Source organism: Haliaeetus albicilla, chromosome 5 (genome assembly GCF_947461875.1).
Source record: "Haliaeetus albicilla chromosome 5, bHalAlb1.1, whole genome shotgun sequence".
In the NCBI taxonomy this organism is placed as follows: domain Eukaryota; kingdom Metazoa; phylum Chordata; class Aves; order Accipitriformes; family Accipitridae; genus Haliaeetus; species Haliaeetus albicilla.
The window spans coordinates 38,942,990-38,959,007 of record NC_091487.1 but is presented as its reverse complement, the minus strand read 5'-3'; the positions used below and the strand labels follow the sequence as shown (position 1 = coordinate 38,959,007).

The 16,018-nt window shown below is 42.2% G+C and overlaps 1 protein-coding gene across 6 annotated transcripts in view; it reads right to left on the bottom strand.

Moving 5' to 3' along the window:
* The window catches only part of SMOC1 (SPARC related modular calcium binding 1), a 139,750-nt gene that overhangs the window by 69,063 nt on the left and 54,669 nt on the right, over nt 1–16,018 (bottom strand). For all 6 annotated transcript variants that reach the window (XM_069784234.1, XM_069784235.1, XM_069784237.1 and 3 more), the window contains exons 4-5: nt 7,655–7,754; nt 4,987–5,034 (exon numbers count right to left, since the gene is read on the bottom strand). In XM_069784234.1, the coding sequence (XP_069640335.1) occupies nt 4,987–5,034; nt 7,655–7,754 (148 nt within the window). The remainder of the gene's footprint in view (nt 1–4,986; nt 5,035–7,654; nt 7,755–16,018) is intronic.

Sequence of the window (16,018 nt, the reverse complement as noted above, 5' to 3'; positions counted from 1 at the left end):
TCAGATCTGATAGTACCCGGTTGAATCCAGAGAGAACTGGAGAAGGTGAAGACCAAAGTCCCAGTCTCAGGTTTTGGTCACATCTCAACTTCACGTTTTTGTCAAGATATTATCTGTCCTTTGAGACGTACTAACCACTGTGGAGGCAGCATGCTCCCTGCCCTGCAAGCAGACAGCAGGTGAATTAGTGCCAGCTGCACCTGACTTCTTACCACCAGCAGACAAAGCTTCCAGGTCTCCATGTACAAACGGTTCCATTTATTTACATCAGCACAAGCCGTCCTCCACTTGGGTTTGCCTGAGGAGAGCGTTCACCCTTTACTGCTCAGTCTAATTACTGACTCAGACTAATGGCTCATTACTGATTCAAATTGCTCAGTCTACTGGCTGCACAACTAGGCCATTAACATTTTCTAGAGGTAAGACTCTTGGAATCCAGCAGGAAAAGAGCCACAGAATGGGCCAACTTGCCCACAACTGCAGTGGAGAATTTCCCTGCAACAAAGCCTGCCTTTAAGCCCATTTCTCACAGTTAAATCCACAAAAAGGAACCCAATTCTAGATGTTTAATTGACAGGAATTTTAAGTTGTTCATCTTAGGCTTCTCAAATTGCTTCAGTGTTTTCTTGGAGCCTGCAAACTCATTGGGCAAAGCTTTTCACAACTCCATACAAGAGACATGTCTACATGCAAGATAGCAAGTGTAAAATGAGCTCGAGCCAGGCTTTGCCTTCTGTAGGGCCATCAGAGCTTGTTTCACCAACACCACTGTACCTGCACCAGGTTCAGGGTATTGCTGACGCTATTGCCACCTTTTGCAATAGGCAAACAAAGCAAGTCAAAACAGGCCTCGAATTTTATGCACTGCAAGACACTTTATGAAAGAAAAAGGAAGTTCATACCACTCAAGACTCTTCATGACTGACACTGACAGTTTATCCAGCCCGTATTTACCCTATATTTGCATCATCTTTTAATCCCAGGTTATAAAACCAAGCCTCGTTTCCCATTTCCTTCATCCAGTTGATTTAAAAATGGTATGAACACCTCTCACACAGTGTCCAGAAGAGTTAACAACCACTAACAAACCAGTATCCCCACTTAGATTTTTTTTTTTTTTTTTTCCTCTTCACTCATTCCCAGACTCTCCACTTTTAATTCACTCAGTTTCCAGTTTTAAGAAGGAAGACCAAGTGACTTTATGGAGATAAACAATGACATGGCTGCTTTTTACATCCCTGTCTCCTGACCAGCCTACTTTTTAAAACCTGCTTGGTGATTGCAAAAGACACTACTCATGGCTGCAATATGCCAAATCTGTAGCTCTGAGCTCCTAAAGCTCCAGCATTCCTCAGATAAAGAAGATAAAGTTTTGTTTTGTTTGGTGTTTGCTTGTTTTGTTTCAACGTGTGGCACAATTTCCCTTTGGCTGGAAAGGAACGTTCTGCATTCTTTAGGCAGGGAAGAAATCCAGTCATGTTGGCTCCAAGGATGCCTTTCACTGCTTCTTAAAACATTAACAACCTCCCAGTGGGAGAAAGGGGGGAGATCCAGCCCTCTAGGGGACAGCGTGCATCTTCCAAGTCTCTCAGGCCTTTCAAACTAAGCAGCAACTGGAGTAAATTAGTGCAAGAAGCTCCTTATGAAAAAGGATTGTACAATGAACAAGCCAGAATAAGGAACAGACAGCAACAGAAGTCTGCAGGTTCTGGATATCCTAAGCCCACCCAAGAATAACTGCATTCCCTGACAAAGGTCCTGGAAACTTGCTCTTCACTTGCAGCCTGAATTCAGCATAGAAAGAACAGCGGTAAGTGTCTGAGCTGCCAAGTCCACACACTGAGCGTGTCCTGGAGAACCTGGGTTTCCGTTCCACCTCATACGAACATGTCTCCATCTCCCCAGGCCCAGGTCTGCTCTGCCTTCCAGCAACAGAACACTTCTCTCAGACACAAAACAAATCAATACGTCCTATTTTAAAGTTTTACATTTGGTGCCAATTTAATTTGATTTAAATTACCTTACAGGGCAAATTGTATGACTAACTGGCATTGCATCATACAGCAATAGCAGCAATGTAAATATGGGCAACCAGAGCACGGGATTTAAAAATAAAAAGGATTTTTTGCCAGCACTCTTGCCTGTTCTCCGCAGAAAGCTCCACAGAGCCACTTCTGGAACTACATGCCAAGCCACGTGACCATAAAGCCATTTCATTTTCTTTTCATCAGTAGTGAGAGAGCCTGTGAGTGGAATCGCATGTTACCTCACGTCTTCTGGTGACTCCATCATACCTATTTACCCCCAGAAATTAGAGCTAAACAGGATGGAAAAGAGGCCAAAACATTTGGAGAAAGAGAATTATTACCAATAACCAGTCTTCTTCTTCTTCCAACATTAATCTGTCTCTTTTAAAGGAGAGCTAATATGCTAGTAAAGTCTTCATTTATTACCCAACAGCTTAAGCCTACCCATCTGCACTGTTTCTAAGGCAGAGCAGCCTCCATCCAAAAAACTATTTTGCCCTGAAGACTTGAAAGGCACCAGCATCACACAAAGTTTATTAGCTCCATATTTTACATTCCTGTATGAATGGGACAAAAGAAATCACTTTTGAGAGTCTTAGCTATTCATTTTCCTTCTGAGAGCACCTATTCTGTGCCAGATAATGCTCTTTGACTCAGAGACCCTCATCCACAGATGGAGACAGGAGTCTGCTGTGCAGTGGGAAAAGCCCAAAAACTCCCGAGTCAGATGGCAGTTGCCCAAAGTGATGTCAGAAGTTTCCAAGATGTACCTTTACAACAGAAAGGTCATCACTGACCCAGTTCCTGCTGGCCCCCTCCTCATCCTGCCCTTTTTGTCTTCTTGCAAAGGGCAATCTTTGCAGAAAGAGTCTGAACACTCAGCTAGAATGGATAGTTATATGCAAGCTGGCTAGCCACCAGTCTTCAGAGAAGCCAGACCTCCAGCGACCACCTTGCTTCAAAGAAGCCAGGCTGTTTTTGGTTCCAACTTCCTTATAACAGGACTGGATACTGGAATTTTGAACCAAAGTAACTTAAGTCAAGAAAAAACACTGCTAAGAAAGCCAAATTCATTTTTAGATTAGGCATTCATCACTAACCAAAAAAATAATGCTAAGTCCATCAAATTTTAAACCAAATTATTCCAGTTTCTAAAAGCCTTCTTGATTTTAAAAGACCTATTTAATAATTGCTCACAAGTATTTTTCTAACGTGATGGAGAAAGGCCACAGTGGCTTTTGCAAGGGCTTCCAACAGAAATGAACAGATTCAGAATTGGAAGGGACACAAAATTTACATGATTGCTTGAAGCATGCTGGCCCAAAGGGAAACATTTTCCTTTTCTTGACAGCTACTGCACAGGATGTTTCTCCAGCCACGTGACCAAGCGTACCATTCTTGAAACAGGATGTCACAGGCAGCACCAAGGAGAATCAATTTATATTACAAATTTTAGATTAATTCATTCCATTTACAGTTCTTTTTTTTTTTTGTGTGTTCCAACCTCTGAGTTAATAAAGGAAGTGAAGTGGGAACAAGTTCAGATGTCTTCCCCTTTTGCTTCTGTTTCTTATGAAATCCAATGTCAGCTGCTTCCAATTCTAGAAGAACAGACCAGAACTACTCAGGTAGGAAGCCTACAAACAACCCCCACTCAAAAAATAATGCAGATTTCAAAAGCTACTTGATTTGCTTGTACTTCAGGCTAGACTAGCAATGATTGCATTAACGGAATGATAACAATGCGTTCAGGTGCCAATTATACATTAACACATAATTACAGGTTTACAGAAACATATCCTTACCTAAAATAAGAAGCAGGCTTCAGCATTCATTCTTAACAAAGTAGTTCTCCTTGCATCTTTCTTCTCCCTACCTTTTCCTAAGCTACTATACACAATCAATAGATGCTCAAAATGCATCACTGCTCTGAACACAGCAATCTGTAATTCCTGTTAAGTGTTTTCATGATTGACAGTCCCAGCATGGAAGATGTTCTTCAAATTAAAGTGTTGGCATCAAGGTAGGCATTATCCTGCGTTTTGAAGTGTCAGGAATAATTGGTTTAGAGAGTTAGCAGTAAAAATCCTGCTTCAGATATCAAAACAGGAACTTCTCCCAGTAAACACCCTTCATCCTCACCAGCAGGAGTGAGGATGCATTCAGCACTGTTTTCCTGTAGTAAGGAGACAAACTCAAAAGTTGACTCTGAATGGGGGCTAGCAGGGGACAGGGATTGAAAAGCAGGGTGTGGAGAAGGCCTACAACCTTGACTGCTCCTCAACATATACTTCAGTGGTAACCCCTCCCAAGACTAATTCAATGAATGCAAATCAGAGGACACAGAGAAGGGCTATGAATACACACAGGAGAAGAAAGACACATCTCTAGTGCCCCGCTCAGAAAAGGCAAGGACTGAAGAAAGGACTGTAAAGAAGGAGGACCAATGCCTAATGCAGAGTGAGGTTTCCAAGCACAACTAGGGTTTAATACAGTGCTGCTCCAGATGGCCAGAGGGTTTTATGCTCTGTTAAAAACCCCCCACCTTTCAATGCATATAAAGCCACAACCATGACATTGGCACTCCTGACTCCCAGTGTACTAGTCATACTGATAGCCTTCCAAACCTCTAGTGATTTTACTGGGAAATGCTCAGTAGTTTACTTCAAGGTGAACAAGCAAAGGTTATTCTGTGCCAGCCACCCCTTTGGGAAGCTCTGTTTTCATGTACTACACCTCAGCTGACAAGCACAGAGCAGAGTACACCATTTTCTACTTCACAGGGTGGTGCACCAACAGACCGTCATCTTATTCCTCCTACTGAAGGGGGAGGTCTAAAGGCACGTAAATCTCCTGCACGCTGAGCTGGTTAGGAACCCAGGTTCTGAGTTATCTCAAGGGACTTGGCTGGGCAGCTGCTATTACAAAACAAGTTGCTGAAGCACAGGACTCCACTCACCTTTCCTTCCTGAATTACCCTGGCTTGATGGTTTATCAGTTACGGAACCTAAAGGGGAGGGCGAAAAAAAAAAAAAAAGAAAAAAGAAAAAAGACATCTATTTAGATGCTGCATGATCACACAGAACATGTAATGTCACGTTAATACAGTCAATATCTCAACCCACAAAGCGTCTGTTTTACTTGCCAACAGCTCAGTTTAGGATTCAGAGAGCCTGTGGCTTCAACCAACTGAGATAGCATAAGAAAGTTTTGTCTTAAGATGTTAAATAAGGATGAGGGTAAACAAGAAATATTTAGTAGCTGGATCCAGTGATTTGAAAGAGCTCAACAGAGCAGTGTGCTAGTAAGAAACCTGGAATAAATCCAAGGGCAAGAAGGAAAGATCAATAAGAGTCACTTCTTTCATTTGCAAATGTCAGGAAGAACAAATCAAAAACAGGTGGGGAGAGTGTGCAGGGAATGCAAGGGGCAGTATTCTAAAGGAAAGGGATTAAGTGGGACAATTTGCAGAAAATGGATTTCAACCAACCCCTGAACATCCCCAGCTGTTTGAAAAGGGACACTGAATAAGATCCAGCACGCACTTGAATAGAACACATCTTGGGTTTTTTAATAAAACTTAGATCTCCAGATAATATATATGATTCTACACTTGTTTCTGCAGTTTGCTTTAGTGTTTCATCACACAGTTTTCCACTAAAACTTGAACTGATAATAAAAGCTTTTTAAACAAATCCATTACCAAAGTGTATAAAAATCTATAACACAATTTTTTTCTTTTTTTTTCTTTCTCTCTTTTTTTTTTTTTTTTTTTTGGAATAGCTTTATTCCCAGGAAACTGATTCTTCCATGCACCATTACTAAACAGTTCCAGTGATTTACTGATCCTTCAGGAAACATGGATTAAAAGTCAGCTCCAAAGGAGGCAGCTCTGACAGGCCCAAGAGTCTGGTCAAGATAAACTCTAAATGTAAACTCTATTGCCCAGGCACTTTCACTTGCAGAACAGTTCATCTCAGATCTACTGCTGAATTACAAGTAGGAAGCACATACCCAATATTAGTCTTCATAGGCCTAACATCTGTGTGTCCTACAATACACCATGACTTTACCTTCCTGGTAACATAATTTTATAAACAGCTTAAGACTAAATGAACAGATCATCAAAACTCTAAAACATGCCCTACCTACCAAAACCATATGCTGGGAATGGTGGAAGAAAGTCATATTCTAAAGCTTAAGGCAAATTACTGTAGCATTTCACCTTACACTAAAACAGAATATTAATCTTATTTTCTTTCCATGTACCTGTGAAACACCAAGCATTCCCTCAAGCTACATTGGTTCCCAGACAGTTCTCCCACTCATCCCAGTTCAAGCTACTAGTTCCCAGACAGTTCTCCCACTCAACTCAAACCCTCATGCAAGTCACTATGTATGCTTATTACCACAAAATGCCCTACAGCCAAGAGGACACTGAACAAGGTGAGAAGGATTTAAAAAGAAAAAAACCCAAAAGGTTTAACTGCTGTCATGCTCCCATCTAAAGGGCTGCAAGGTGTGAGAGGCAAAATACACTGAACACCCATGGGGTGCAGATCGCAGAGCACGAAGCCAGAGGCAGCAGCAGTGCCTACATGGCATCACTGAACACATTAGAAACACACACCTATGCTTGTTGTCTTTTCTTCTTTTTTTTGGGGGGGGCGTGGGGGGGATGAGGGGAGCAGCACAATTCTAGTGTTGCCCCTGAATTCTCCCAAATAGCATGGAACAGCTTCCCACCCCTCCCTGTGCCTAGCATGCTGCTGCCACAGCAGCTCTGTTCACCACAGCTCACAAAGCTAGACTGTACACTACTGATCAGGGCCATATGAAAATGTAGAGCCCAACCTCATCCCATTTGAGCCATGGGCTGCCACATTGAATGGTGGGGATGAAAAACAAACAGCATCACTCTGTTTGTAGTACAGAAAGTGATGGATTTGGGCCCAGTAAACCATAGGGCGACAGAGCAGTGTCAGGTTGAGTGCCCAGAAGCATGTCACTTAATAAACCCATGAGTAACAGCCTGGCTCTGGACCTCCCTCTTGGGAGCTGTGGGGCAAGGCCAGTGCTGTCCAGCACCACGACACAAACATGGGGATGCTGGAACTGAGCAATATGATCAGAAGACCCATATCCATTATAACAGCAGGACCCCAGATTTGGGGGCTAGTAGTCAACAACTACCAGCTTGTCACACAGAACCACCTTACCAAACTTTTAACTGAAGTCACTCTGATGGCAAAGTGACTCCATGGCCCACTAAATACAGCTCATGGAAAAATATTATCCCATCTGTTACAGGAATCTCTAGTTTTGGTGTACACAGCAACACTGCGACTCTTGCCTTGGCTACCACAGGCTGTTACCTTAGTGGTTCTTCTCAGTGAGCCTTGCAGGAGTGTCTGTACTCTAACTGCAGGGTGGACATGCCACAGTCCAAGCTCCCTTGCAGCTTCAAATACCAGCAAGCACACAGGGAGATAGAAGCACAACTGCAGTGTTAAATCGGGTAAACTGGCCGAGTCACCTGAAAAGATTAAGCACTCTCAACAGGACGCATTCTCCCCAACCCCCTTCAGTTATCAAATTAGTATTTGTTGAAGCGACTCTCACAGTACCTGAACATACAGGAGTTTTGTTCTGTACAGAAGAGCCGCTAATAGGCTTGCCATCAGGTGTCACACACCAGCAGTATCCAGTGTAGGTATGGCACTGCACCTGTTTAATAAAACAAAGAGCAGGCATTTCATTTCTCACTATCACCCACCACTTCTATTATAATCCAGCATCTTAGTGGAAGTCCCAACCCAGACAAATCACAAACACATGCTTTAGAGTAAGGAAGTCACACAGAAGACTATCTTTGATATTGTTATCTTTTCTTTCTCCCCTCACCTCCCTCCCCAAAGAAAGGTTGTTTCTCCGACTCCAACTCCTTTAGCTGCAATTTAGGATGCAAAAGAAGTTACAAGTAGTCAGCTGAGAACACTTCTGTTTGGGAATGCAGCAGTTGTGTCTCAGCTCATTCCACCCTCTGCTAAATCCCATTTACCATTAAATAGTTGTCCCACTGCATCCCAGCTGGGATGTGGAAAGGCCACCCTGCCCCAATTCCACAGCCACTGCTTGAGAACAGCATCTGTGGGTGTTTCAAGAGCATTTTGTTCAGTAAACATGGCTGGGAAAATGCAACACAGACTAGTTATGTCAACAAACTTTCTCCAGATAGATTTAAGGTCTCTCCTGTTATTATATCAGCCTAGGCAGTAGAAGCAAGATCCATCATGCTTGCTCTTCATGTATTGACAAGAACTTAAGAACATTTGATGAAGGCTCTAATAAGCCAAAAGATACACAGCATAAGATTCATCTTGCTTAACTTTAAAGCTCTGCTTCTGAACTGAACATCTAGAGTTGCCCAGTTCCTTCCTTCACCAAGGAAGGACACCAGAATGACTAGTTCAGATATGGACCTCTAAAGTGAGAGCAGATAAATCCCCATCGAGCAGACTGGTCTTAGTAACATCTATGCAGATATTTGTTCAGTGGCACTATCGTTTCATCCAGCTTAACAAATCTAATTACAGCTTTTGCCTCAGTTTTCAGCGTGGTCAGCATTTGGATGAAATTCAGGATGCCTTTGACTTCCCTTGAGACAAAAGTAAATGATCATCATACAGGCATCTGTGTAAATACTAACAGGTTCCAAAATCCTTTCTAGCAAACACACTTTCAGTTGTGGCTCAGTGTGCACATTAGTACTTCCAGCATCTTGAAATGGTATAGAAATGACTACATTACTATAAGCTAGAGATGACTCCCCTTCGACACATTTCTGAAAAAAAAGCCACGAAATGAGATCACTGCAGAAACTGCCTTTTTATTTTACTTGTGAATTGAATTCTGTCCATTCTCTGTTTTTCCAAAAAAGTTCATTGAAGCTGATTTCCCATTCCAGTCCTCTCCACACAGAAGAGTGATGGGGTGTTTGTGCTGTTTCCTTCATTAGGGATCCTTCAGAGCTAAACCAGTCATTCCCCCTTGCTGACAGCTGGCTTCGATTCCCTAAGGTAGCTGAGTTTGTTCACAGACTTAATGACAGTCTTTTTAAAAGGCTGTGAGTATCACATAAAACATGATCTAAGAGCCATTATAACACCGTACCACGTGTTTATCTTGGGTTTTACTAAAGTGCAAATCAATCATTTTGCCTTAAGCAAATTCACTTTTAGCAGCCAAAATCAACAATAATCTCATGTACCCACGTTACTAAAGTCACTGTCACTGCTATCTGCACACTTTCATTTTTATTCTCTCAATATATCACAAAATTGATTGCAAATTACTCAAAAGCACTATGAATACAATTAGCAATAATCAAGTTGCAAAATATTTCTTACTGCTCAATCTAATGAATTGTACGTTCAAAACAAGTGTGATGGAACTGCTTGGGTTTCTGTGTTTAATGTTTATCTTTGCTGATCACACACACATTATTGCATCCCCAACAGCACAAGAAGCTGTCTTTAGATCTGAGCATTAATTGTAAAAATCTTACCCAGAGATGAAGCCAAATTCCAGGATAGGGTCTTGAATTCGTAGGGCAAGACCATTCCATGTTACAAAGAAAAAATCCAGTGTACCCAGCATTTAAAAAATTCAAGTGTTAGTGACTTTGTAGTCCTTCAGCCAAGCCAGAAAATAACAAAGTACATGGCAGAGGAGTCCAAAAAATGTATTGACATAAATTTAGGGTAGATGCATTAACTAAGAGCATGTTATACAACTCATCTCAATGGAGAGCTACCAGTTACATACACTCATTTATGCAAGACAAGCACATTACATCCATAAAAGCAAAGCAATTTCATAAATAACTAAGCTAAGGAATGCTGGTCTTCCTTGGACTGGTATCCCATGACCCTCTCTTCCCTCTGCCACCACTAAAAAAAAAACCAACCCCTCAGATTGACAGCACTTTCACAACAACCACATGTTCTACTGCAGCACCAAAGGACTTCCCTGTTACAGATAATAGCAGCAATTATATCTCAGCCCTTATTCTAAAGGCCAGACAACTACTAATGAAGAATGGACACTTCAGAAACCTCAAAAATCACCACAGTTGGCTTTCTTGAATGTCTTCATGTTGAGAGGTGCTACATTTCACCATGATACCTGACCAGGTCTCAGCATATTTAGGTGTCATAACAACAGTGGCATATGGCCTAGAGTTTGCTGCTTAAAGGCTGGGGGGGGGAATGGTATACTTTTCATCAGTTACATAGCACTGGTATGGCATTGAAAAAATTTAAAGGCAATAGCTGATTCAGTACCATTTCTAAATACTGTATGTAAACGCAAACTCTATAAAGTGTCAACTATTTCAGAGCATCTTAATCAAGGAATCTTGAAAATTCAGGGTTTTCCTTTAAATTTTTCCAATGAGTTTCCAATGATCATAGGTTTGAGGTTTTGTTTCTAAATCCCATTTAAAACTTCTACCTGAAATTCAACCTCATTCTAATCCTACTCCCATAGTAGCAAGATTTTTAAATACTGCTATAATCAGATGAGTAACCGTGTAAAAGTGACACCTGTTTACCGCACAGATCTAATCTTCAGGTTTTGAGTTAATTTAGGCTCTACCAAAAATACATGTTAGAAAAAGTGTGTTTGACTTTTTTTGGCTCTCAGTCTTCTAAAGCTAAGCATTGTGCTAGACAAACTAGATTATCAATTTTATATACAAAATAAACTTGATTGCTAACCAAGCTGCAGCTACAGAACGCTCATTACTGCTGGAAAAGCACATGACTGATAGAGTTTGACATCTCAAATTAACATACACCTGTCCAACAGCTGAACATTTTCAGTTACATAATAGGGAATCAGAGAAATAAAACCTGCAAATCGTTTGAGGTCTTCCAACAGACTCACCGTTAACATCTACACTTTCAAAAAATCAAACTGCAGTTTAAAGCCCTGCAAGTACCCAAATCCCTGATCATGCAGGAGGGCACTGCTTCTATTTTACAGGGGTAAGAGATATGCCATCCACAACTGTGACTCAATTGAAGGGTGAAAAGCATGAGGGACAAACCCAACAAAAACTGCTGTGCCACCATTGCCCAAATTAAGAGTGTAGCAGCAGTCCTCTATCCCACCCCCCACCATTACAATATGTGAAATCAAATAGCAGCTAACATACTAGCCACTGGCCACATGAATAAACACCTGCTCTCATCAAGTTCATTACAATATGAAAACATTAAAAGCGTAGTCACTGGCAGATGACTCTGCCTCTTAATTTCCTGAGGGAAAAAGAAGCCACTGTTTGAGCTTCTTCAGTATCTCACTGACAAAGCCAGAATCAGATTCCCAAGCAGTCCAAAGCTTCTCAACAAGCAGCAGCATCCCTTTACAGTCATTTGACAAAGGAGGATCAAGGGGTTGTTTCCAAAAGGTAAACCACAAACAGGACAGAAACTGCATGCACACGCACAAGGGAGAGAACAGGGGCAAAGCACTAATTCTGTGATGGCTGAAACTGGTCTCTACAGAGTTATAGAAAGAAGTTTGCTGTAAGAGGCTTGAGAGCGCCTTGGACAAGCACTGGGCTGAGCGCAGGAACAGCAACGCTCAGACTAGCCTTTCACTGCTGTTCAGATGAAGAGTTTGGTAACTGATTCCTATCTCATCGCAGAGCAAACATTTCCTGGGTCCTTCCATAATGGAGGGCAGAGAGGAGAAGGGAAGAAAAACATTCCTTCTGCATTCAAAGCAATACTTCTATGACAGAAGAAAAAACACATCCAGTTTTTGAATGGCACTGCTGAGGGTGAGGGCAGGCAGCAGAGCTGCTGCCTGCACTCACAGCATGAGGCAAGGCTCCAAACCCTGGCTGCACTCAGGTACTCCTTGTAAACACTGTAAAACCAGCTAAATAAATTGTTCCAAGCCAGTAGGTCATCTGGTCTGACCCAGAGAGAAGCCGCAGTGTCACACAGCAATCCTTTAATCAAGCCCTTCCTCTGTTTGAGCCATTGAGGCTCATCTAGAAAGTCCTCTAAACCCGAGTTAGTGGCGCACAATCGGCACAAACTGGCCTGACAACTATTTATCCTAACTCTAAGTGGTGATGCCTCTGTTCTGGTTTAAGTGTCTTGCTGTACTGCTTAGACCCTGGATCTTGTCATACCTTCTGCAAGATTAAGAGTCCACCGACTATTGTCAGAAGCCTGCCACTCCTTTACAGAAAATTTTAGGGAGCTATGAATCGGTCTGTATCTTAAGTCTGAGCTTCTTTGGGACTGCAACCCCTTAAATAATTTTTGTCACTTTTTCTGTTCCCTGGTCATACTTAGTTCTTCCCAAATGATGCTGTGCAGACAAATATTCCCACGAGGGCTTTATGCAGCAGCCATCTCCCCCACCTCTCTGCACCATTCAAGAAACGCTTGCTCCACAGGAATTTCACTATTCATATAACCAGGGAAAGAAGTTACCTGTGGTAAAAGAATCTTAGCCATGGTCAAGGGCATTCCCCACACACTCTCTGGCACAGATACTATTTTTAGCTCAGGAGAGGGATTCCCCAAGAGATACTCTCTGCTTCTGACACAGAATGTGACCCTTTAAAGTTGGGAATGATCTTACATTGTCACTTTCCTTAAGGATGTCCTCTCCTGATTTAAGAATCTGTTCCTTTGCTACCTCCTTACCCATCCGTGGCTTATCGTTAGCTCAATATACAAACGAGAAACATAATGAGAGCTGCAGGAAGAAAAGAAGTACGTAAGTAGCAGACAAATCTGCAGAGCAGTGTTCACAGAGAGCTCCAGCTACAGTCTTTTATAGAAGGGATGTCTTAATAAAAAAAGCCAGAACCATCTATTAATTAAAGCCCAGATTCTTTATGAAGAAAGAGTTTCTTTAATCTAGCAAGACAGACTGTGTTCTTTCCTTCTGAAAGGAGAGGTTAAGTCCTTGAGAGCTTAGTATTGCTAGAGTACGAGCACTGAATAATGGAATAATAGACAGCATCCAGGGAATGCAGGACATGTCTACACAGTGCCCGGCAGCACCGTGCTGCATCAAGAAATGGGTTTGTAATTCTGCCCAGCATCATGCTACGCTAGCCAATGCAGAGGGGCAGACTTGGATCATGAAGTCACAATGAAGGCTGAGAAGGTTCCCCATGTCTTTAGAAAAGGGTCTGTTTGTGAGACTTAGGAGAAAGCAGTACTTTGTACATGCATTAGCATAGCATAGAATGAAACTATTACTATGGACCGTAATATAGATCCCTCTTTCCAAACAGACCTGTATTACCAGATGTGCAAGTGCTCTGGAAGCTATCTGACAACAGAAAACTGCTCTGACAAAGTCAGCCCACTCACTGATCCCGTCATAAGATGACAGGTCTGACTGATGCACTTGCTTTAAGAGAAATCTCAGTGCTGCATCGTAACTGCACCAGCAGCTGCAGTTTTCAGACCCCTAAACTCAAAGAAACTCTCCAAGGAGACTTGCTCTCAGCCACTTGTATGCAGACTTGCAAGGAAAAGAAACCACAGCTAGACAGTGGAAGGTGGCGGCAAGTAGCAAGACACCCCACAAAAAGCCCCACAAGACTACAGCCCCAAAGCAGGGTTAAAATTATTCACGTTCATATTAATCTGAAACGGATCCTGTTTCAAACCTCAGCAACCTTTTCTAAAAAACTGCTTGGAGGAAAACTATGAAGAATGCAAGTCTCTCTCAGCCCATGGCAACAAGCCCAATGGCACTAGGCAGCAAAAGAAAGTGTGCAGATTACCCAATAGAGCCTGTTGTTTATGAAGAACAGATCACAGCAGGTTAAGTGCAGCATGGAAAGGGAATGGCATTTATGCAAAATACAGCATAACAGCAAAAAGGAGAGAGTAAGTCTTGGGAATAGAAACTGGTTTTAGTCTTGTCCAATTTTGCACAACAGTACATGACCTCAGTTTTATACAATTAATCAAATTATGCATATCAAACAAACATTCTTATGTTGTGAATAACTCAAAATTTTATCTGCATGCTTATATTACTGTGGGCTAAGTGCAGAGAACTTTCATTATAGGAAGTAATATTCCCCACAGACTGAAATATAAAGAAATAGCAATTCCAGAGCAATTCATCAGGTCTGCTCCCATTTACAGTCCTCCCATCATGCCTGCAATGCCACCACCTCTTCCACGCCACATTTTTAGATGTGTAAGCAGTGCTAAAAAGGGATTTGATAAGATCTTTGCAATACACAAACTCCCAGAATAAGGGAAGCAGCACACATGGTGCATAGAAACAGTTATGAAAACCAGTGAATTGACAGGTGCCTGCTCCTCTTCATGCACTACACAAACCCCATTATAACTAGCCACGTCTAGGAAAACTGGCCATCCAAGCAATAGAACCAGTGGCAACATTTCTTTTTGGTCTAGATTTTACAGACAATGAAAAAAAGACAGATTATACAAGTGTTTAAAACACACAGGATGTCTAACACCGGGTTTAAATGCAAGCCAAACCAAGGTCTTTGCCTTCAGGCCCTCCTCCCTTTCACCCTTGTTACCACATCTAACTGTTGGGTCTCAGAGCCAGGTGCCCTGCAGGGAAGGAGGAGGAAGAGGAGATAAGGATGGTCTCCCCTCCGCAGCCGCTGCCCCATGCAGCACATGCTGCGGGTCACAGAACAGCAGAGTAGCTATGTTCTCTTCACCCTCCTACAAGCCCCATCCAATTTGCAGTGGATCCAGCCCCAAATTCACAGTTTTGCACTGCATGCAATTCCAGGAGCTGCAAAGGGCAGACTTGAGCTGCTTTCAGAGGAACAGCCTCACTCGGTGCTACTTTCAGTGTTTACCCATAGTGATTGCAATTTATTTTCTAATCAAGAGGGTGATGCTAAACCACAAAAGCAATACTTCAATCTGGTTAAGACCAAGCAGGTTCTGTGAGCACACAGTTACCACTACCAAATGCAGCTCCCAAACCTGCACCGTTCGTGTTTTTCACTGCTGCAAAACTTTCAAGAATTTCCAACAATTAGACAAAAACGCAGATCTTAAAGTCTGATGGCAAGGACAATGATATGGGCCCGAACGCCTACTGTGTACACAACTACAAAAAAGAGGCTCCGCTCAAGACCTGAAAGCAAGTCATCCACATCTTGAGCAAGTGCTATAACAATTAAGACATTTGATATTCTAAATACATGCATGCATCTTTGTTTCCCCTCTGATCAGAATTTTTCTTTTACCCAAAATATTCCTCCAATAACAGTTACATAGAAGGGGGGGGGGAAGCTGTTGAAAAAATTTCCTCAGCCAACTCTACATACAGGGTATACCCTGAAGTGTATGCATCTGTTTAGATTCTTTTTGGGAGGGGGGTTCAAAGTTGAAAAGCATGGTGGGTATTCCTCCTAGAAACTTCGTTGAGAGATGCTGCTCTGTTCTGGACTTCCCAGCTGAGATTTTGGAGTTTGGATGGAGCAACTCTCTGGTATTGAACCAGAATAAACCTGTAACAGTTCAGAGCTGACTTCAGCAAGGCCTCAGGGACTTCAAGAACTGGCCTACACAGCTTCCCTGCAGAGCAGAACCCAGGGGTGCCAATTCTCTGCACAAGAGATGCAGTATCCAAACCACCTCCACCAGATGAGATCTATTCATGAGCTGCTGGAAGCAAAAACTGTTTAGACTGTTCACCAAAATCCTAATTTTTATATGTCCTTTCAAAAATCAAAGTTTAATTAATTTGGACTACAGGCTAAAGGAAATATCTGTCTCAAATGCAGGCTGAAACCAGTTAGCTTCCTTGGACATTTTTGTTCACATCTTATGCAGGGACAATGACCTTAAATGCTGCAATATAAACGATGAAGCTGGTTCCTGAGGTATGTAGAACACGGGGTATTTTTACGATCCAAGGAATGATACGAATATTTCAGT